At 51.7% G+C, this 21,831-nt stretch overlaps 1 protein-coding gene across 1 annotated transcript in view; it reads left to right on the top strand.

Annotated features, from left to right (window-relative positions):
- The window catches only part of GOT1 (glutamic-oxaloacetic transaminase 1), a 33,346-nt gene that overhangs the window by 4,912 nt on the left and 6,603 nt on the right, over positions 1–21,831 (top strand). The window contains exons 2-7 of the mRNA XM_056120937.1: positions 6,509–6,690; positions 17,701–17,824; positions 18,517–18,629; positions 18,831–18,935; positions 20,661–20,811; positions 20,903–21,068. Of these exons, the coding sequence (XP_055976912.1) occupies positions 6,509–6,690; positions 17,701–17,824; positions 18,517–18,629; positions 18,831–18,935; positions 20,661–20,811; positions 20,903–21,068 (841 nt within the window). The remainder of the gene's footprint in view (positions 1–6,508; positions 6,691–17,700; positions 17,825–18,516; positions 18,630–18,830; positions 18,936–20,660; positions 20,812–20,902; positions 21,069–21,831) is intronic.

Genomic DNA, 21,831 nt, shown 5'->3' with positions numbered 1-21,831 from the left:
AGTACCCACAGGCCCTCTCAGTGAGGGATGTGGAGCCTGCAAGGGCATGAGAGTGGTGGTTTAGTTTTCTTAATCTCTTTCTTCCTATACTTCTGCAAAGCAAGGTTCTGGGCTCATCTGAAACCCATGTGACTCCTTCGCTCTTCCCCAGAGAAAGACCGTGATTCACAGAGCATGCTGAGAAAAGCATTCCCTAGTGCAGTGCTCTAGGATCTGTTTTGCTTGCTCTCCACAACTCTTACTCTCAGAAAGCTCTTGGGGGTCAGGTAGAGATGCAGAAAGCTCAGACTTTGCCTTTGGGAACCTTAAGTTGGATCTCCAGCTCTGTGTGGTTTCCCCAGGCACCGTTGGGAACAACTCCTGAGCACTGCGCCAGGAATCGCTCCTGAGTATCTCTGGGTATGGTAACCCCAAAATGAAATAAGAAAATCCTCTGTGTCAGAAACTTACTCTGACAATCCTTGTACTCTTGGGCCAACTATTCAGCTGTTTTGGCCCCAGATTTGAAAACAGGGACCGCGCGACTGCAATAACTCTTTTGTAAATTGTTGTGTAACTATTCAATGAGTTAAAAAAAAAAAAAAAGAACAACCCAAACCAGCAGCCCTTGCTTGGTGTGTTCTGAAAACCCTGGAATCACTGAGGCTTCAGGTCCTGCTGTTGCCTGTAGTTAGGAAACCTTCCCTGCCAGCCGGCACTTCTCCCTGCAGTGAGGGATGTGCGCTGGTTACATAGCTTGCTAGAATTATCAGGCAGCTTCCACACGTGAGCAGTGCTGAGCATCATTTCCATGCCTCCGTCTCTCTCACACTTCTCTCCTGTGTTCTGCATCGTGGTTGGGCCTGCTGCCTTCAAAGCCCTTCTCCAGAGTAGAGCAGGCCCTCGGCTGTCAAGGGCGACCCTTTCCTCCATCCCTGTCACTAGGTTCTGTCTTCTGTCACTGTCTGGAATCCCTCCCCTATTCCTGATTCTTGCTGCCGCCACCCGATGCACAAGACCTTGCTGTTTCCCTTCTGAGCTGGAGTGGTTGCCTCCTGGGCCCCGGCTCTGCCTCTGTCCTGCATCCCTGCTTCTTTTCCATCCCGTCTCTCTCGTGATCCTCTTTAACTGTGCAGCTTTTCACGTCACGCTCCTGCTTAAGTGCTCCTGGCTTTTCCTCTCCTCTGAAGCAAAATTCTCTCAGAGTGACACCAAGACTCTCCGAGTCACTCCCAGCTGTTCCTCTGAGAGCTTCTGGCTGAGCCATAAAAATAGACGTCCCTGAACGCTTCCGCTCTTGAAGCTCCCCAGAGCTCATGTTGGTATTCCCATCTTTTTTGGTTCCTCGGTTCTTCTGTAAAAATCTTCCTTGATCCCTCCAAGGTCACTCAGGGGCCCCGTTTCCTGGAGGGCAGATAGTGTCTTTATTTATTTACTTTTCATGTTTGGGTTGTTGTGTCCTGTCATTCCTGGTTCATAGTCGATTCATTAAATCTTGTAGAATGAGTGAGGTAGCGAAGGAGTGCTCTCCGACGAAACGCATGGGTTCGACAAGCATGCGAATCCCCCAGAGGATGGGAGTAGTAGTTCCTTGTTAATGTTTGACCTTACTGCCTCCATCTCTACTTCCTTAGGGCCGGGAGGCAATGCCCTGGGAATAAATCTGGAGCTGAGCGCTGGGGAAGCTGGGCAGCAGGATGGGGGTGGGGTGGGGGGGTGGGGAGCTACAAATGGACAGTTTTTCTTTGGCCCAGACTGTGCCTCCAGGTGTGTTTTCAGAACTTTCTGTGTTGTACAGAGAATGTACACAGATGAGAACAGTGCTTCTGGGTAGGGGAGAGAGGGATGGAGCACATGCTCTGCCTGCCAGAGGCCTGGTTTTGATTCCTGGCCCTGTGTACTCCCCTGGGTACTGCTGGGAGCACCTCCTGGGCACCCAGCCAGTAGGAACCCTGAGCACTGGCAGATGGGAGCTCCAAACAGAACAAAGAACAGTGGCAGTGTGGTTTTCTTTTATTTTCTTTAATGTTCACCTTTTTATTTTATTTATTTATTTAATTTATTTTTTTGCTTTTTTTGGGTCACATCCAGTGATGCACAGGGGTTACTACTGGCTTTGCACTCAGGAATTATTCCTGGTGGTGCTCAGGGGACCATATGGAATGCTGGGAATCAAACCCGGGTCAGCCCCGTGCAAGGCAAACCCCCTACCTGTTGTGCTATTGTTCCAGCCCCCACATTTAAATTTTTTTATAATCATGATTTACAAATGAACATAATGTCCTAATTCTAATATATTACACCCAAACAGATGTGTGAAACATAATAGAATTTTTTTTTTAATGAACACTCAAATTCTTGAGTATTCCAATTGTATCTTCCCTGTAAGATAGTTGGTATATATATACTGCTCTTGCTCAAAGATTTCTGGGAAATCTCTTGGAATCACCTTCAAAGCAAGTTCGAGCCTCACAAAAGACCATTTGTTCATAATTGTTGTCAATATTCCCCAGTTTCTTCATCCTTCTCCTCGGCTGTACATGATGCAGATAACCATTTCTGAAAGCTAAACATTTTTAACTTTAAAAACTTCAGATTTCTGTTTTAGGGATCTGGAAACTGAGATCCTTTGAAAGGATGAAGATCTGGTATCTTTGAGAAGCTCCAAAAATAATAATGAGATGTTGCCGCTAAACACAATTTCAAAAGAATTCCAAGAACATGTTGAACAATGGCTGCATTGTGATCTTAGCTTGGGTGATCTGCTTCAGGACACTCTCACTTGGAACTACTTATTTTCGTACTACTTAAAAAAAAAACAGACCTAATCCTGCCTGCTAAAGTCAGCTTTTCGGTGTTGTAGAGAGGGGGAGTCAGTCCGGGGGCGAGGGAGTTGCTGGAGGTGATGTGACCGTGTTGTGAGTTCGAGTCTCCTACCCAGAGGTTGTTGCTTGGTTCATGGCTTTGTGGGAAGGAATCTCTGTTTCCTTTTATTTTTTTTTACCTTTTTTTTTTTTTTAGATTGATAGCCATTTCAGATGTATAGGTGACACATTCCTGGAGCATAGGTCATTGATATGATAGAAGACAGACACAAAATCAGAATGATTTTGTAAAATCTCACTGGGTGTATAACATTTAACCTAGTAATTTTACATCTAGAATGTTTCCTAAGGAAGTACTCTTGTGTCACGATATAAGAATATTCATCACAGTACTTATGTTAACAAATAATTAGATGCAGCATAAGCCAGCAGATTGTCTTATAAGTTACTCATATATATGACAAATGCCCATTGGCATTAATAATGAGAGAAATGGAAATTAAAACTACCCTGGGGGCCAGAGAGAAAGCTCAGTGATCAGTGCTGGCCCTGAGCATCACTGAGTGTGGGCCTGGTTGCCCCCAGCACCCAGGGACTGAGTAGCGCCACATTATTGGGCCCTACACAGAACTGTCAAACTTGGTTACCAAAGTATTGTAGGGGGTGGCCTGAGCATTGTTTGGTTGTCCTCTCCCCCCCCTCCAAAAAAAAAAGAAGCCCAGAACTACTCTTATATACCACCCAAATTTTGGCAAAAATTTACTTGGTGGGTGAGGCTGTGGGCACACGGGCCCTGCTTTATTGCTGTCAGGAGCATAAGCTGTGTAAATCCCCAAAGAGGCCATTTGGATCTATATGGGAAGCACAGAAACAGCACACCTCTCTGTTCGCTCTTATATCTGTAGCCCTGTGTTACAGCTAGATTCACATGTACTTAAGATGTTATATGTTTCAAGATTTGGTAAAACAACAAAACAAAGACTGTCCTCCCGTTGTTCATCGATTTGCTCGAGTGGGCCCAGTAACATCTCCGTTTTTGAGACTTGTTGTTACCGTGTTTGGCATATTGAATACGTCACGGGTAGCTTGCCAGGCTTTGCCATGCAGGCGAGTTACTCTTGGTAGCTTGCAGGGCTCTCCGAGAGGGGCGGAGGAATCGAACCCGGCTTGGCCGGGCCAGCTGCGTGCAAGGCAAATGCCCTACCGCTGTGCTATTGCTCCAGCCCCATGTTTGGCATATTGAATATGAATATGTCACAGGTAGCTTACCAGGCTTTGCCGTGCGGGCAAGACACTCTTGGTAGCTTGCCGGGCTCTTCGAGAGGGGTGGAGGAATCGAACTCGGCTCGGCCGGGCTGGCTGTGCGCAAGGCAAACGCCCTACGCCCTACCGCTGTTCTGTTGCTACAGCATTGAAGTATAATTTTGTTACAGCCCAAAATAGTAAAGTGCTCATGTCCACCAGCTAGAGAATGGCACAGTCAGTTCTGGAGCATTTCAGTTACGTATCTTGAAAAGGAGCAGAGTAACTGTATGCCCAGATATGAAAAGGTCTTCAGCTGGAAAAAAAACTAGAAACAAAACAGTGAATAGTTTTCTGCCTGCTGCTACCTTTTGTGTAAAAAGAGAAGCCATATTGGCCTGCGTAAGCACAGGGAATTTTGACTGCTACCAGATGAAATTCAGAGCAGCTGCTCTTTCTGGTGGGCAAGTGTTTGCAACTCAGTGAATGAAGGGACAGGGTAGATGAGGACATGTGACTAACTATAGCACCTGTCTGAAGAATAGCTAAGAATAAAGATAAACATGTCATTTATTGGGCTGGAGCAATAGCACAGTGGGTAGAGCGTTTGCCTTGCACGCGGCCGACCTGGGTTCGATTCCCAGCATCTCTTATGGTCCCCTGAGCACCGCCAGGGGTGATTCCTGAGTGCAGAGCCGGAAGTAATCCCTGTGCATCGCCAGGTGTGACCCAAAAAGCAAAAAAAAAAAAAAGTCATTTATTTAAGTAGAGGAAAAAACATATTGATAATTTATGAAAAAAAAGTAAAATAAAGCTCAGAAGGGAACACCAAATTTCAAAACCATTCAAGTGTTGAGAATAGATGTTAATATTTGTATTTACTTTCTCCTCCTCCTCTTCTCCTTCCTCCTCCTCCTCCTCCCCTTTCTCCTCTTCTTCCTCCTCTCCCACATCCTCTCCCTCCTCTCCTTCCTCCTTCTCCCCACAATACTCAAGCGGTTACTCCTGGCTCTGCACTCAGGGATCACTCCTGGTGATGCTCAGGGGACCATGAGGGTGCCAGGGATCAAACCCAGGTCGGCCACATGCAAGGCAAGTGCTTGCCTTACCCACTGTACTATCTCTCCAGCCCCATATTTGTATTTACTTTCTGGATTTTTCCAAGTTTTTTTTACAGGTAACATGTATTCTATAAATAATAACAGTTACCTGGAAAAGTGATATAAAAAGAGGGGAGGTAGAAGTCAACATTGGGTAGAAGTCAACACGTGAAGGACTCCCAATTGCCTCCCGGTTTTCCCTTCCAAAATCCCCTGCAAAGGTACAGGGTTGCTGGAGTCCGGAGCAGAGCAGAGGCAAGTGCCTGCCGTCAAGCGGCCTCCGCAGAGAGCCTGGCCGGGCTGCGAGCCAAGGCAGCTGCCCTCGGAGGCCCTAATCCCCAACAGAAGCATCACGCGCTCCCGGGGAAAACAGACCCGGGCTAGGAGCTCGCCATGAACTCGGAATTCTTTCAGGAAGTGCTCGAAGTCTGCCGTAAGCAGGACGAGCTGTTATGAAATAAACTCAGAATCGATCCAAGTGGGAAGCAGATGAAGCAGGTGAAGCGCCCAGCGGTAAACAGGTGGCTGATGTCAAAGCGAAGCGAAGGACAAAGAGTCGTGGGGCAGGTTCAGGGGCCAGCGCGTCCCCGCCTGCGGGAAGCTTCTATCACAGGGCAAGGGTTCGCTGTGGTCCTGTTTCTGTTCTTTAGGGAACAAGAAGAGGGAGCAGGCCTTCACACTGCCTGCACACTCACTGGGTGTATGTTGGAAGGCATCACACTCACTCCAATTTCTAGAAGTCCCTGTGGGAGGTTTAGAGGACAGATGGTCTCGGGAGTGTTTGGAAGCCCAGCAGGGCCCTGTGATGCTGACATTGTTCTTGTGTGAAGTTTTTTTGTTTTGTTTTGTTTTTGTTTTTGTGCTGTACCTGGCGAGATGCTTGGGGGCTCCTCCTGGCTCTGCATTTGGGGGTTCCTCCTGGCTCTGCATTCAAGAACTACTTCTGGCAGTGCTCGGGGGACCATATGGGATGCCAGGGATCGAACCCAGGTCAGCCACATGCAAGGCAGACGGCCTACCCGCTGTACTAGCGCTCCGGCCTCCACCTGTGTGAACTTTTTCATGGGCCCAGAGCACTTACTCTGTCACTCTCTGCCTCTTCCAGTCTCACTTTACTCAGCTTTTCAGCACCCCAGTATTTAAGAAGCGCCTATCCTGTTGGCACAGAAACCATGGCCATCCTCTGGTTTGCTCAGCACCAGGCCCAGTGCCTGGTCTGAAGTGGACAGTGAGTGAACACCTGAGTTTCATCCCTCTCCAGCTCGGTTTGGATTGGATGGTGGCTGAACGCTCCCCGCTCCCCACCCCCCACGCTCACTTGGCCGACGCCTAAGACTTCTGCCGTCTCTCTGCCCGTTCCAGCGTACCGCACGGATGACAGCCAGCCCTGGGTTCTGCCCGTGGTGAGGAAGGTGGAGCAGCAGCTCGCCAATGACGACAGTCTCAACCACGAGTACCTGCCCATTCTGGGCCTGCCGGACTTCCGGACCTGTGCTTCCAGCCTGGCCCTTGGCGGGGACAGTCCGGCTTTCAAGGAGAAGCGGGTGAGTTTCTGGGGGGGAGGCTCTTTTCTCCGTAGCAACTGAGAGGGGTAAAGAGGTGGACCGTCTGGGTTGTTTTCCGTAATGAGGTGCAACATTCAGTCCCCACTCAGTGACTGAGGGTTTATGGCCGTGGCCGCAGGAATGGAGCTGGGAGTCTTGTGGCCTCCCATGAGCAAAGCCCTGTCTCCTGAGTGCTTTTTGGTTTTTGCCCAGTAGACTGCAGCTGCTTGGTTTATTTGTTTTTGTTTTGTTTGGGGGCCACACCTAGCGGTGCTCGGGGCTTGCTCCTGGTTCTGTGCCCAGAGTCACTCCTGGCGGGGCTCAGGGAAGCACATGGGGTGCCAGGAATAGAACTTGGGTTGGCCACCTGCAAGGCAAGCGCCCTGCCCGCTACTCCATCGCTCCAGCCCCCACAGAGGTGCTGGGTTTGGAGCAGTCCAGTGGAATGCTGGCACAAAGGGCGAGGGATGGGCAGGGTCTGTACCAGCTGTGCCATACCTTGCCTGCAGGCACATTATTTCCTCCTCCAGTTCCTTCATCTTACCTGCACGCTGGAGAAAATCTGGTTTGGGGTTCATGGTCAGGGGAATTTGATTTTGTTTTTATGGTTATTGTTTTTGGGTCACGCCTGATAGTGCTCAGGGCTTACTCCTGGCTCTGTACTCAGGAATCACTCCTGGGCAGTCTTGGGAGGCCATATCCATGCCAGGGATTGAACCCGGGTTGATCGTGTGCAAGGCCAATGCCCTCCCTCCCCGTCATACAATCACTCTGGCCCTGTAAGGGGTATTATTGGAATTGGGGGTCCACCGAAGGGGGATCACGAGCCCCTCGGCGTTTCATGCAGAATGTCTGTGTCTATTTTGGGAGAGAAGGTTCATGGCTTTTGTAAGATTTTTTTTTTTTTTTTTTTGCTTTTTGGGTCACACCTGGTGATGCTCAGGGGTTACTCCTGGCTCTGAACTCAGGAATTACTCCTGGCGGTGCTTGGGGGACCACATGAGATGCTGGGAATCGAACCTGGGTCGGCCGCGTGCAAGGCAAACGCCTGGGCTGTGCTATCGCTCCAGCCTCAGATTTTTTTTTTTTTTCCAAAAGGAATTTATGGTGCGGCAAAGTTAAGGAGCCCCTATGGTCTTTGAAATTCCTGACGCTTCTGATAAGTCAGCTGCTCTGCTTGTCTCTGTGTCAGTGCTTCCCGGTCTGTGTTCTAGGTCTGACATGTGACCGTGTCTCACACATGGGAGAGAGCATGTTTGGAAACAGATGCCCCGAGATAGGCCCTTAGTGGCCAGGCAGTGGACCGGCTGAGGCTGGGTTGCAGGGATCCTGGGGAGAGGGAGCTGGGAGCCGGGACCTGAGCTGAACCTTAAGTGGAGAGTGGCGCCAGGACCCCAGCTCTCAGCACTGACCATAGGGGCATCCACTGGGGAGTTCTGAAACATGCCAATAGCAGCACCCCATGTCAGACCACTTAAATCGGAATCTTAGAAGGTACCATCCTGGCATGTCTCTCTTTTGCCCGCAGTTCCTGTCCTTCCATGGGCATGCCCAGAGTACAGCCTGGACTGAGAACCAATCCCCACTCCCCATGGCCGAGAGAGGGAAAGGGAGAGAGGGACGTTTGGAATAGCCGAGCACAGGAGGAAATCAGGTCTGAAGAGACTCACCTGATTCAGGTCGGGACTGGGCAAGGGGGATCGGGCAGGCCTGCCGGAGGTTTGCACGCAGGAGTTACCCAATGAGGAACACAAACCCGTGCCCCAGGAAGCAGCAGGAAGAGCCCAGGTTTGGTGCAACTGTCCAGCCTTGTGCAATGGAGACCAGCCAGAGCAGCTTCAGGAGACTCCAGGCCCCTCCATATCAGCAGTTCCCATCTTCTACCATAGGCCACTTAGAGGAGAAGGAATAGGGCCGATAGCACAGTGGAGAGGGCGCGTGTTTGCCTTGCATACAGCCGACCTGGGGTCGATCCTTGGCATACCCTGAGCACCGCTGGGAGTAATTCCTGAGTGCCGAGCCAGGAATAACCTCTGAGCACTGCTAGGTGGGGCCCCGAAAATAGAAAAAAAAAATAAAGGAGAGGAGGAATACTTTGTGGACTGCTCAGGCAGAAACCGTTATGGGCAGGGGAGTGAGAATTCGGTGGACTTGGTGCTTGCTTTGCCGGGGGGAGGCTGGGTTTGTCCTCAGTAGCACCTTGTGTCTCTGTTCCCCTGACCCCCAACTGCTGGAAATAGCTTTCAGCATCACTGGAAGTGCCCCCACTCTTCTACGCCCCCCCCCCCAAACCATCATTTGTAATCATGTTTTGTGTATTAACTTTTCACTCTAATATAAAATGAAAATCATAGGAAAAACTTTGTCATGGTCCAGCAGGACTTTTCTTCAGAGCCACTGGGCGGAATCCCCCAGTCTACAAGTCTACAGTGGCCATGAAGGCTGCCCCTGGCTTCTTGCTTAGGTGTATCAGGAATCGGGGAGTCCCTGGAGGAAGGATTGGAATTCAGGTCAGTGGTTGCATCCACAGTCCATGAGGGTTTTCGCCAGATTGGTGTGAGACACCAATTTACGATTTACTCGCCTCAGAGAACCAAAGGACTCATGGTCAGTAATGGGAGGGTTAAGATCAGGAGCAGCTGTGGATCTTTGCTCTGGAAATCTTCTAGTGTTTTCTTTCTGGGGCACACCCAGGGCGCGGTGTCAGGATAAAAAAAGGGTCAGCCACCTGCAGGGCAAGTACCTTAACCCCTATGCTCTGTCCTCACACTTCCCACTGTTGCTAACAGGATGGGAAAATTCCAGGGAGCTTTGAAGCCAGGGAATTCTGGCACCTGGAAGCAATCTGTTTTGGTTTGGGGACCATGCCCAGAGGTGCTTGGGACTTACTCCTGGCTCTGTGCTCAGACATCACTCTTGGCAGGGTTCAGGGGGCCATCTGGGGTACTGAGATGGATCTGGGGTCGGCCACGTGCAGGGCAAGTGTCTTGTCTGCTGTACGCTCGCTCGAACTCCTGAGAGCCAGCTTTGCACCTTCCCAGACACTGGTGATAAATGAGTTGGAATTCTACTGTTGGAAAGGCAAACAGCGCCAGTGTTGGGTCTCTTCTTCCTCTGATTGTACGTTTCTCATGTGGCGGTTAACTGCTGAGCAGACCCTTGTTTGGCCTGGGGCTTCCTGTGTTGGTCACTTAGTTCCCAAGGCTAGACCTGGGCCTGCTGCATGTGGAGCAGAACCTTCACTCCTAGTGTAGCTGGTCCCGTGCTGAGTGTTTGCCCATAGAACATGTTGAAATGGCCGTGGCAGTCTCCATGTGTGTTTGGATGTTTCAGGGTGCTCTCTGAGGGTCTGCATCATGCTGGGTGCCAGTTTCGACTGGACAGTTGACGGGCCTTTCTTCTCCGATGTGGATGTGTCCCCCCAGCCCTAGGCTTTGTTCAGGTCCAGCCCACCGTCATCTCACTAGGATTCTCGTCACAGCCACTTGCTGCTGATCTGCTCCCGATTCCAGTACATTCTGCAAGTTCAGCTAGAATCGTCTTTTTTGGCGGGAGTGGGGGTGGGGGGAACCGAACCACTTAACCATGTCACCTGCTCCTCCCTCTCCGTTATCTCCAGGACAGATTGCAGACTTTGAGCTGGGCACACACAGCCTTCTCCTCCCTCTCCCAGAGCCTCACGTCTCCTGTCCCCGCGGTGGACTTACCGGCCACACTTAGGAACTGGAACTTCTGCCTCAGCTATTTATTCTACTTAGAGCACCCCTCCCACCTCCCATTTTCACTCCCTAGTCCCCACCTTTAAGTCCCCAAGGCCGCCCAAGGGTCACTTCTGGGTGGCATCCTTAGCTCTCATGGCCTGGAGCTAGTTGTACTGTCCCTTGAGTCATCAGAGGACTTTGTTCACAGCTTGACATTGATAGACCTTACTGTTCTAGAATGTATACATCTAACTTTTTCCCGGAACACTCTTTTTTCTTTTTGTAAAGTAATGGTACTTTAATTTATCAATTTTTTTCCTCCTTAAAATTTTTTCTTTTTAAATTAAAAATACAAAGTTGTTCTCTATGTAGTTGCTTCAGGCATGTAGTGTTCCAACACCACCAGTGTGACTTTCCTTCCACCAATATCCTCATTTTCCCTCCCATCCCCAACCTGCCTCCTTAAGGTGCATAACAAATCAACTTTTGTATTTACTTGTTCCCGGAACACACACACACACACACACTCTCTCTCTCTCTCTCTCTCTCTCTCTCTCTCTCTCTCTCTTTTAATTGAATCACTGTGAAATACAGTTACAAAGTTTTCATGTTTGAGTTTCAGTCATACAATGACCAAACACCCATCCCTCCACCAGTGCACATTTTCCACCACCAGTGTCCCCAGTATCCACCCCCATCTCCGCCCCACCCCACCCCTCCTCCTGCCTCTGTGGCAGACAATTCCCCCCATACTTTCTCTCTACTTTTGGGCATTACGGTTTGTAATACAGATGCTGAGAGACCATCACGTTTGGTCCTTTCTCATGTTATTTTATATTCCACAAATGAGTGCAGTCATTCTATGTCTGTCCCTGTCTCCCTCTTTTTTTTTTTCCTTTTTTGGGTCACAGCCGGTGATGCACTCAGGAACTACTTCTGGCGGTGCTCAGGGGACCATATAGGATGCAGGGAATCGAACCCGGGTCGGCCATGTGCAAGGCAAACGCCCTACCTGCTGTGTTATCGCTGCAGCCCCTGTCCCTCTCTTTCTGACTCATTTCACTTAACATGATACTCCCCGTGACCATTCCACTTATAAGCAAATTTCATGACTTCATCTTCTGGAACTCTCTCAACTGTCCCTGTGGCTGAAAACATGGAACTTAATCACCTTGAAAGTAGTGGCTTTATGGTGGTGGGGTCAGTGCTGGAAAAGTGAATGTGATAAGTCATCACGAACAACTTTATAGAAAGAAGGAGGGGGGGGGGGAAGGAAGGAAGGAAGGAAGGAAGGAAGGAAGGAAGGAAGGAAGGAAGGAAGGATGGATTTAGTTGCTCCCCCGCCTGGCCCTTAGAGATTCCCAGATGTTTGGTTTCACGTTGGGCACAGTAATGACCAACACACACACGCTCCCCCTGGCTATGGAGAGAACCATATCCTTGGATGGAGGAGATGTAACAGGAACTAGTGTGTTCAAAGCTGGCAGGTGCTGTGCAGCTTAGCAGGGCAGGAGGGAAGCGTGGGGTGCGGTAGAGAGTGGGCACAATATTGACGACGATGTTCATGGTGGAGTGGAGATGCCGGGTGAGCCCAGCCGTGAAAGTGAGGCATGAATGCAGGAGCCCGTGTCCCTGGAGACGCCTCACTGTCTTCCCTTCGACTTTCTCACCGTCTTCCATGGTCAGGTCTTCTCACTATCTCTGCTCTTCCATGTTTAGACCTTGAGATCGAGACCAAAGGTCCGTTTCATCACTTGCTCGGTGATATAGAGGCTTTCTTCAGAGCCATAGTTGGTGGCCCGGGGCATGTGGGCACCACAGCGACAGGCCAGGGTGTCACTTTGACCTGGTCTAGGGGACAAGGAAGGTTTCACTGTGGCTCTGGTCTTTTCCATGCCATCCTTCAGCGCATGCGTGCTGAGTACCACATCCCAGACCCCTTGGGAACTGCTGGGGGCGCTGGGACCCCTGCCTCCAGGCTGCAGGCAGCTCAGCACCAGATGGTCCTACCCTCCCGGGTGTCCTGAGCCCAGCAGAGTGCGATTATATCTTGTGGTATGATCTCTGGCCTGAATCTCACAACCCTTGCCCAGGGTCCCTGCTTCTGGACACCCAGGGGTCGCCACTCAGGTCCAGTTGCAAGCCTCCTTGAGACCTCCGTGATTTCATTTTCCTTCGCACCTGGATGTTCCTGTGTTTCCGCTCCAGGCTTTCTTGGGTGACTTATCCAAGCCTTGTTGTGTTTTTGGTTTTTGTTAATTTCTGCGTTTGTTTATCCTCCTAGCTTTTTTTTGCTTTTTGGGATCACACCTGGCGGATAACAGAGGTTACTCCTGGCTTTGCACTCAGGAATTACTCCGGCAGTGCTCAGGGGACGATATGGGATGCTGGGATTTGAACCCGGGTCGGCTCCATGCAAGGCAAACACTCTACCCACTGTACTACCACTCCAGCCCCATGGCTGATAATTTTTGAGCAATTTGAATGTCACTAAAACCATTCAGCACCCATTCTTTTTTCTGGGAGCGATAGTTTCTTGTGAATTTGCAATTTCAAGTAGGATGTATGTTACGGAACGCCAGGGATCAACATTTAATGTTAGTGCAGTGGTTTTCTCTCTTCTAACACATTTTTAGATTGGCCTGCTGACTTTGTGACTTTTAATTTGCTTTCTGGAATGGGGAGGACAGAAGGTAGAGTTACAATTCAGCGTGGCGCAGGAGGAATAGGAAGAGAGTAGAGGGGTCAAGGCACTTGCCTTCTGCTGGCCGACCCCAGTTCAATCCCTGGCACCGAATATGTTCCCTTGAGCATTGCCAGCAGTGACCCCCTGAGCTCAGAGCCAGGGGTAAGCCCTGAGCACAGCTGGGTGTGCCTCTCCCTCTCCCCAAGCATAGGAAATTAAAATTTATGTCTGGGGATAATTTTACCTATAGTCACACAAACATTCTTGTCATTTTGTCATATTTCCTTGACTTGAACCACCTTCAGGGAAGGCTTTGAGCATTGGTATAGGAAGTATGGACCTACTGGAATAGCTCATATCCTTGAAATTGAAGTGGTATTTTAAGTTGAAAGAATGTACGGCTTGGGGCTGGAGCAATAGTACAGCGGGTAGGGTGTTTGCCTTGCACACGGCTGACTTGGTTCAATCCCCAGCATCCCATATCGTCCCCCAAGCACCGCCAGGGGTAATTCCTGAGTGCAGAGTCAGGAGTAACCCCTGAGCATCGCTGGGTGTGGCCCAAAAAGCAAAAGCAAAAGAAAAAAAGAATGTATTAGGTTTAGTGGCTGACAGGTCCCTGAACCACTGTGCGTATTTGGATTGGACTTGAAAGGTCCTGTCTGCATTAATTGACTTGAATGGCATACGTGTGAAGCCCGCCAAGCCGGAGCCAGATCATGGGGGGATGCAAGGAAGGGCCAGGCTCCCCGGGGCTCAGCATGGACACAGAGTGAGTCAGCCGGAGCTGAACCTCCTGAGCACCTTCTCCCCTGCCCCCATCCCCCACTCCCGCTGCTCTCTGTACTGCTCAGCCGCCTCATCTACTTCCTTGTTGAGCTTCAACTTGCTTAGGTTTCACTTGATTCAGGGACTCAGATTTCTGAAAATAAACAGAAAGGGGATTGGGAGTAATAGTGGTGCTAATGGGTACCATTGTCTTGGTTTTGGTTTAAAGGGGATTTCTGCCAATGGCATGAAACCAGTTTAAGAAGTGAATGGCTGAAAGGGGCAGGGACAGAGAGGTAGTGCAATGGGTAGGGCACTTGCCTTGCATCGGTGTGGACCAGAAACCAAAAAACAAAAAAAATTGAATGGGTCTTTTGGGTTTGTTTTATTTGGGGTTGTGGAGGAGCACACTCAGTGATGTTCAAGTTTATTCCTGGCTCTCTGCTCGGGGGTCACTTCTGGTGGTACTCAGGGGATCATCTGTGGTACCAGGAATTGAACAGGGGTCAGCTGCGTGCAGGGCAGGCGGCTTATTCTCCGTATTGTCCCTCTCTCTGATTCCTGGATTGAATTGTTTCCCCAACTATTTTCATAAAGTGTTGATGTCAAGGATGGATATACCTTTCACTTCTTTTTTTGCTGAGTGTCTTATTTTCTCTATCAGCATGACATTTGATAGCTTTTCGTAATCAGACATTTCAGAGGACAACTCTTTGATCACAGGGTATTTTTCTGATTTTGTTTGATTGTTTTGTTTTGCTTTTGGACACACCTGGCAACGATCAGGGGTTACTCCTGGCTGTTCATTAAGGAATCGGCACTCCTGGCAGTGCTCAGGGAACTCTATGGGATGCTGGGGATAGAACCTGCCTTGGCTTTGTGCAAGGCAGGTGTCCTACCCTCTGTATTATCCCTCCAGGCCATTTTTAATTTTTAGCATCTTAGTCCAGTGTTCTGTGGGATGCATTCTATTGATCAATATTTAGGAATTTGCCAGTACTCATGAAAGAATTAGGTTACCACCACATGTGTGCATGCGCGCGCGTGTGTGTGTGTGTGTGTGTGTGTGTGTGTGTGTGTGTGTGTGTTGCTAGGATTCAAATCTAGGACTTCACTCCTGACAAAGCATGCTTTCTACCATGGACATGGACATATATCCCTGGCTTGGATCTGTTCCTTCTTAAATGGTTTTTCTTTCTCATCTTAGCATCAATGTTCTTTCCTTCCTTCCCCTCCCTCCCTCCCTCCCTCCCTTCCTTCCTTCCTTCCTTCCTCCCTCCCTCCCTCCTTCCCTCCCTCCCTCCCTCCCTCCCTCCCTTCCTCCCTTCCTTCCTTCTCTTCCTTCTCTTCTTCCTCCTTCCTCCTCCTCCTCTTCTTCTTTCCTTTTATCTAAGAAGATTTTATTCTTGTTTTCATTTTTTGTTTTTGGGCCATGCCCAGCAGCGCTCAGGGGCTGCTTCCAGCTTAGGGTTCACTCCTGGCATTGTTCAGGGGACCATGTGGTGCCAGGGATCCAACTAGGGATCCAATCCAGGGATCCAATCTTCACATCTCCTGATGCAGAGCATGAGTCAGCCTGTTGAGCTGTCTGTCTGGTCTTTCTAGGCTTTTTTTTTTTTCCTTACCCTGCTTTGAAAAATTTCAAATATATAAAAAAGTAGAAAAAAACAGTGTAATGAATAAGCCCCATGTATCTATCTCCTGACTCGTGGAAGGCCTGTCTTGTGTACTCCCATTCTCCTCTCTCAGCAGATTACTTACAGCAACTCCCTGGTATCTAAATATAGGGTGCTTGAAATCGAACCTGGGTTGGCCGTGTGCAAGGCTAGCACCCTGCCTGCTGTACTAGTGCTCCAGTCCCTGTGCTTTTAAATTCATTTAAAGTAATCACAAATTGGGCGGCAAGGATAGGGTGTAAGGAGGGGGCGATGGTGGAGCACATACCGGGCATGAACAAGGTTCTGAGTTGGAGTCCCAGCACCGCATGCTCTCCTACCCCAGCACCCCTGAGTGTCATCCTGGTGCTCCCCCAGAACTGCTGGGCCCCCAGCACCACAGCACCCAGCCGGAGCGCTGAGCCTCTGTGAGGCACATGGCACCGGATACTGCCGCTGGGGGGTGGGGTGGGGGACAGGTCCCCAAAGCACCATAGGGTGTGGCCCCTGTTGAGACATCCCACCTCCAGACTCGACAGATACAAGAATACTTGAACACATTCTTCTCGTTAAACAAAGTCAAAGATGAGTCTCCAGTTCCTTTGTGCACTTGAGGTGGCAGTCTTTGTGGCCTCTATTCCCACATCCCCAGAGATGGTCATGATCCAGTGCATAGGTGCTCTGGAACTTTCTCACTCATGAGGTGCCGGGAATTGAACCCATGTCCTGCACATGTGAGGTGTGTGCTTGGCCGCTGAGCTGTGTCTTTAGCCCCTTCTTTCCCCCTCCCTACACACACACATACACACACACACACACTTCCTTTCACTTGGACTGTTTTTTGTTTTGTTTTTGTTTTTTGGGTCACACCCGGCTATGCACATAAGTTACTCCTGGTTCATGCACTCAGGAATCACTCCTGGTGGTGCTCGGGTGACCATATGGGATGCTGGGAATCGAACCTGGGTCGGCTAGGTACAAGGCAAACGCCCTACCCACTGTGCTGTTGCTCCAGCCCCTCACTTGGACTTTTTTTTTTTTTTTTTTAAGTACACTTGGACTTTCTTGGGCTGGAGCGATAGCACAGCGGGTAGGGCGTTCGCCTTACAAGCGGCCAACATGGCCGACCCGAGTTCGATTCCTCCGCCCCTCTCGGAGAGCCCGGCAAGCTACCGAGAGTATCTCCCCCGCACAGCAGAGCCTGGCAAGCTCCCCGTGACGTATTCGATATGCCAAACACAGTAACAACAAAGTCTCCAATGGAGACGTTACTGGGCCCGCTCGAGCAAATCGACGATCAACGGGAGGGCCTTTACCTTTACCTTGGACTTTCTTGTAGAGTTTTTTCCAGTTTTATTTTTCCTTTTACTCCTTAATCCTTTCAGTATATGAAGCAGTGTGTCAGACATTCTATTTCTCCACCGAGTCACCCTCAAAGTTCATTAGAGTTGTTAAAGGCGCAAAGGAAAGAGCAGGACAGAGAGGCTGGCCGGGTGACCAGGGAAGGGCACCCTGAGCTGAGGCCCTTGGCCACTCACTGGTGAGGTCAGCTGAGGCAGTGCCCTTCTCCTGGCCAGTTTCTTTGGAACTCACTCTCCAGAGCCGGTGTTCGAGGACCGAGCGAGAACACATGGCAGGGCCTTTGGGTCAGCAGTGAAACACGAGACTTTGAGTTTTGCCCGTGTGGTGTCATTGTCCCAGGAGAGGACGTTCAGGAGAAGAAAGGAGTATTCAAGCATCACCTTCATTTTGCTAGAAGATGGTTCTAGAGATATACTAAGCCTGCATGGTAGTGGTGAGGAGGAGTGTTACAAATGACTGTCATTGGCTGTTTCATGAGTTAGGGGCCGTTCTCGTGTGTGGCAGGGGGGTGGGATGGCCGTCCAGAGGACTGAGCTTGCCTTCCGGGCCACCAGTATAGCTGGGAATGACTCGTGTCTGTCTGGAGAAGGCACAACCTCAGGGGAGCCAGGCTTCCTGGGGTGAAGACTCAGCCAGTACCCGGGAACTGGTTCCTCAGAGCAGTTTACCTTCTCCGCCTTGGTTTCCGCATGCCGCTTGGATCCTCTTTATACCGCTGTGAGGTTTGGGTGGTACCCAAGGGCGGCAGACAGTGTGCTGTGTGCCCTCGGGGCTCTGTTTTTCCCCCGGGCCCGTCCAACCTCCTCCTCACCACCCCACCACCACGCTGCCTCTCTTCCAGGTAGGAGGTGTGCAGTCCCTGGGGGGTACTGGTGCGCTTCGGATTGGAGCCGAGTTCCTCGCACGCTGGTACAATGGCACCAACAACAAGGACACACCCGTCTACGTGTCTTCGCCCACCTGGGGTGAGTGCCTGAGCCGGCAGCATGGAGGGAGGGACCCAGATGCCTAGGGAGTCTCGCTCCCGACTTTCACTGTCCATGTGGACGCTGTAGCCCCGGCTGGGTCATCTGACATCCGGAAGCTTACATCTCAGTGGGCCGTGAAACTCCCCAGAAGGCCCCAAATGTCCATGCAGAATTTTTTTTTTTTTGCTTTTTGGGTCATACCCGGCGATGCACAGGGATCACTCCTGGCTTTAAATTCAGGAATTACTCCTGGTGGTGCTTGGGGGATTATATGGGCTGCTGGGAATCGAACCTGGGTCAGCCACATGCAAGGCAAACGCCCTACCTGCTGTGCTATCACTCCAGCCCGAGAGATGCTATTTTTTATGTGTGTGGTTTTTGGATCACACCCCGTGATACCCTGGGGTTACTCCTGGCTCATGCACTCAGGAATTACTTCTGTTAGTGCTCAGGGGACCATATGGGATGCTGGGAATCGAACCCGGGTCAGCCACATGCAAGGCAAACACCCCACCCACTGTCCTATCACTCCACCCCCCCCATGCAGAGTTGTGCATGGCCACAGCCTTCTGCATCTCATGCCTCTTGTGCCCGCCCGAGCTGTGCCAGCCCCGGGTAGTGACGGGCATCCTCTCTCCGGCCTCCTGGGGCTGGGGGATGTGCTTCCCGACTCCCCCCTTTGCTTGCAGAGAATCACAACGCTGTATTTGCCGCTGCTGGATTTAAGGACATTCGGTCCTATCGCTACTGGGACGCAGCCAAGAGAGGACTTGACCTGAAGGGTTTGCTGAGCGACATGGAGGTAGGTGGTCAGAAGGCAGCGGAACCCCCTGTGTCCTGTGGCCTGAGGAGGGGCAGGGCAGATCCTGGATTCCTCGGGAAGTGAGTCCAGGCGTCTTTCCCTAAATGAGTTCTCCCAAGGCCAGGGAGACAGCCACGCCTGCCCCCTGTACCTATCCACCGTCCAGCTTATGGAGAACTGATGGGGTTTCCCTCTCCACAGAATGCGCCCGAGTTCTCCATCTTCGTCCTCCACGCCTGTGCCCACAACCCCACAGGGACCGACCCGACGCCCGAGCAGTGGAAGGAGATCGCCGTGGTTATGAAGGTACCTGCCCACTAGAGCTTTTCTGAGGCCCTATGTGTATCGCCAGGCAGGGTCTCTCAGACCTTCTGCAGGTGGGGAAGTGCTCAGAGGTGACCAGGACCCTGAGTGACCTGTGCTGCCGCCCCACTGACATCCAGGTCCACAGGAGCATCCTTTTTTTTTTTTTGAGTCACACCCAGGGATGCTCAGATGTTACTCCTGGTGGTGCTCAGGGGACCATATGGGATGCTGGAGATCGAACCCAGGTCGGCTGCATGCAAGGCACACTTTCTACCCACTGTTCTATCACTCCGGCCCCAGGCTAGGAGTATCTTTGCGTTGGATTTTTGTCTAGTTATACACGCGTTTATTTCAGGAAGATGGGGGGCATTTTGTCCAGACTATCTCGCAGCGTTCTCTGTGTTCTGCCTGGACGCCTCAGTGGACCACGCCTGTTTGGTCCCATGCTTCTTCATGCGAGGACCCGTGCTTTGGGGGTGGGGGGGGGGGTGATTAAATCTCCCAAAGGCCATTTAGAGCTCAGGCTTCGTGCTCTGATGAACAGTTAAGTAAGAGACTTCCGTGGCAGCATTCCTGTGGGCTGACCTACTAGCTCACCACTTTGGGCTCTCTGGGTCTCTGTTCTTCGTTGTCATATGTAAAAAGCGGTGATTGCTCTTTACAGTGTACAGAGCAGAGCTGGTCCCTGCCCTTCCGGACCCCCAAGCTCTTGTGTGTGGGGCAGGCACTTAGGTGCTGTGACCCAGATCTCTGCGGGGGCTCAGAGGGAGGTTCCCGCCCAGACTCTGAGGAGGGCGAGTGTGTGAGTGGCTGAGTGAGTCTGCAGTGGAGGTGGGATGGGGCGCTTCCTGACTCAGTCACTTTCCCCCTGTGGGGACTTGAAGGATGAGGACAGCTGGGTGGGAAGATGTTCCTGGCACAAGGAAAAGCATGGTCAGCGGTCACAGCCCATAGAAGGGAAGGGACAGTGATTCTTAGCTTGCCTGAGAGGCCCAGGGCTTTGGGCAGTGGGGAGGCCCGAGAGGCCACTGGTTAGTTAGTACCCGGAGGGCAGGCAACACACTCTGGAGTCTTTGGTGCCCCCGTGTGGCCTGACTGCATGTGCATAGGGTGGTCGTGGCATGGGTGGACCCTGAAGGAGAGGGTGTTTGGTGGCCTGAGGGGAGCAGGTGGAGGGGACCCAGGAGTGGCGGGACTCAGAGTGCAGCGTCTGAAGCCTGAGCCTCAGAGGCTGGCGGCAGGGTGGGGGTGTCAGAACGCATCGGCCTGGGTTTGGAGACATCGGAGCGGATGAGAGTCGAGGACGACGCTCTCTGCTACCTGGCGCCATCGAGGAGATCGTGCGTATCACCCTGAGCTCCAGACGAGACTTTGCAGCCTCATCTGAGCTTCCACACTGAGCATTCGTGGGGGAGGAACTGGCACTGATGCCCAGGCCTTCCCGACCTGGGCCCTGCTAGCAGCGTGGCCTGGCAGCGCTCTAGCACAATGGACTCAAAGAGGACTTGAAGGATGAGTTAATCATCAAATCCGCCGAAATCTTTAGACTTGGTTGGCTGTTGCAGAACCGAGTAGAGGAAGAGAAAAGTAGTGGGAGAGGCGGAGGGAGGAGGGGCCTGCGTGAGCGGCCCATTGGCCCGTTGGCCCGTCGGGGAAGGCAGGCTGGTGCCTGTGGTCCAGTGCCCGGAGGATCTCCTGGCCTGACTCGCTCTCCTTCCCTCGCAGCGCCGGTTTCTGTTCCCCTTCTTTGACTCGGCCTACCAGGGCTTCGCCTCCGGGGACCTGGAGAAAGATGCCTGGGCCATCCGCTATTTTGTGTCCGAAGGATTCGAGCTCTTCTGTGCCCAGTCTTTCTCCAAGAACTTTGGGCTCTACAGTGAGTGCTCTCCTGAGCCGCCGCCCGGCTCTCCCTGCCCCCACCCCACAGCAGGAACCCCACACCGACACCCCTTCTCCCTTCTCTCCAGATGAGCGCGTGGGCAACCTGACCGTGGTGGCCAAGGAGTCAGAGAGCATCCAGCGGGTGCTGTCCCAGATGGAGAAGATCGTGCGTATCACATGGTCGAACCCGCCTGCGCAGGGCGCCCGCATCGTGGCCCGCACCCTCTCCGACCCGCAGCTCTTCAAGGAGTGGTGAGCCACCCCACCTCCCCTCTCTACCGTCCCCCCCTCCCCCCACACACACCGGGCTCTGCCTTTTGTCTTGGCCAAGGCAGGAGGTGGCTCTGGCCGGTTCAGAATTCTCAGACTTTCCCAGGAACTCAGACCAGTGCCTGCTCCCTGATCCCTGGGTATGACGCAGCCCTGGGTGACAGGGAGTTTGCCCACAGGCAAACTTCCACTCCGCCCCAACTTCCCTCTCCCTGAGGCAGGAGACACAAGCAGGAACTCCTCCTAGTGGACTCTCTGCTCCAAATCCGACAATTTGGAATTCTGAGGGTGGGGGCCCTTCATTCTTCTGTTCCACGCCCCAGCTGACGTGGGAACAGTCGTTCATAGACTGTTGCTAAGCCTGCTGTCTCTGCTTTGTGGGGCCTGAGCAAATCCATCAGAGGCACTGGAGCCAGAGTAAGGAGAGCAGGGCACTCGGTTTGCACACAGCCAACCCCGCACCCCATGTCCCACCGGAAGTGATCCCTGAGGGCAGAGCCAGGAGTAAGCCCTGTGCACTGCTGGGTGGGGCCCCAGTCCCCAAAGAAAAGAACCTCAGGCAGTCTGTACAGCTCAGCCCCGGGTGGATCCCGCATTCCCACTTGGGGTGGCCAAGGCTGTGATGACCAGCCTCCATCACAAACACTGCCCCTCTGCTGCCAAGTCTCTCTCTCGGGTGGGTCTAACTCCCTGACCTCTGGCTTCCTCTCCAAGCATCCATAGGAGAGGCGTTTCTGGGTCCTGA

This window comes from Sorex fumeus, unplaced genomic scaffold (assembly GCF_029834395.1).
Source record: "Sorex fumeus unplaced genomic scaffold, SorFum_2.1 ptg000043l, whole genome shotgun sequence".
In the NCBI taxonomy this organism is placed as follows: domain Eukaryota; kingdom Metazoa; phylum Chordata; class Mammalia; order Eulipotyphla; family Soricidae; genus Sorex; species Sorex fumeus.
Note: the sequence above shows the minus strand (reverse complement) of the source record. Positions and strands in the feature narration are given on the sequence as shown.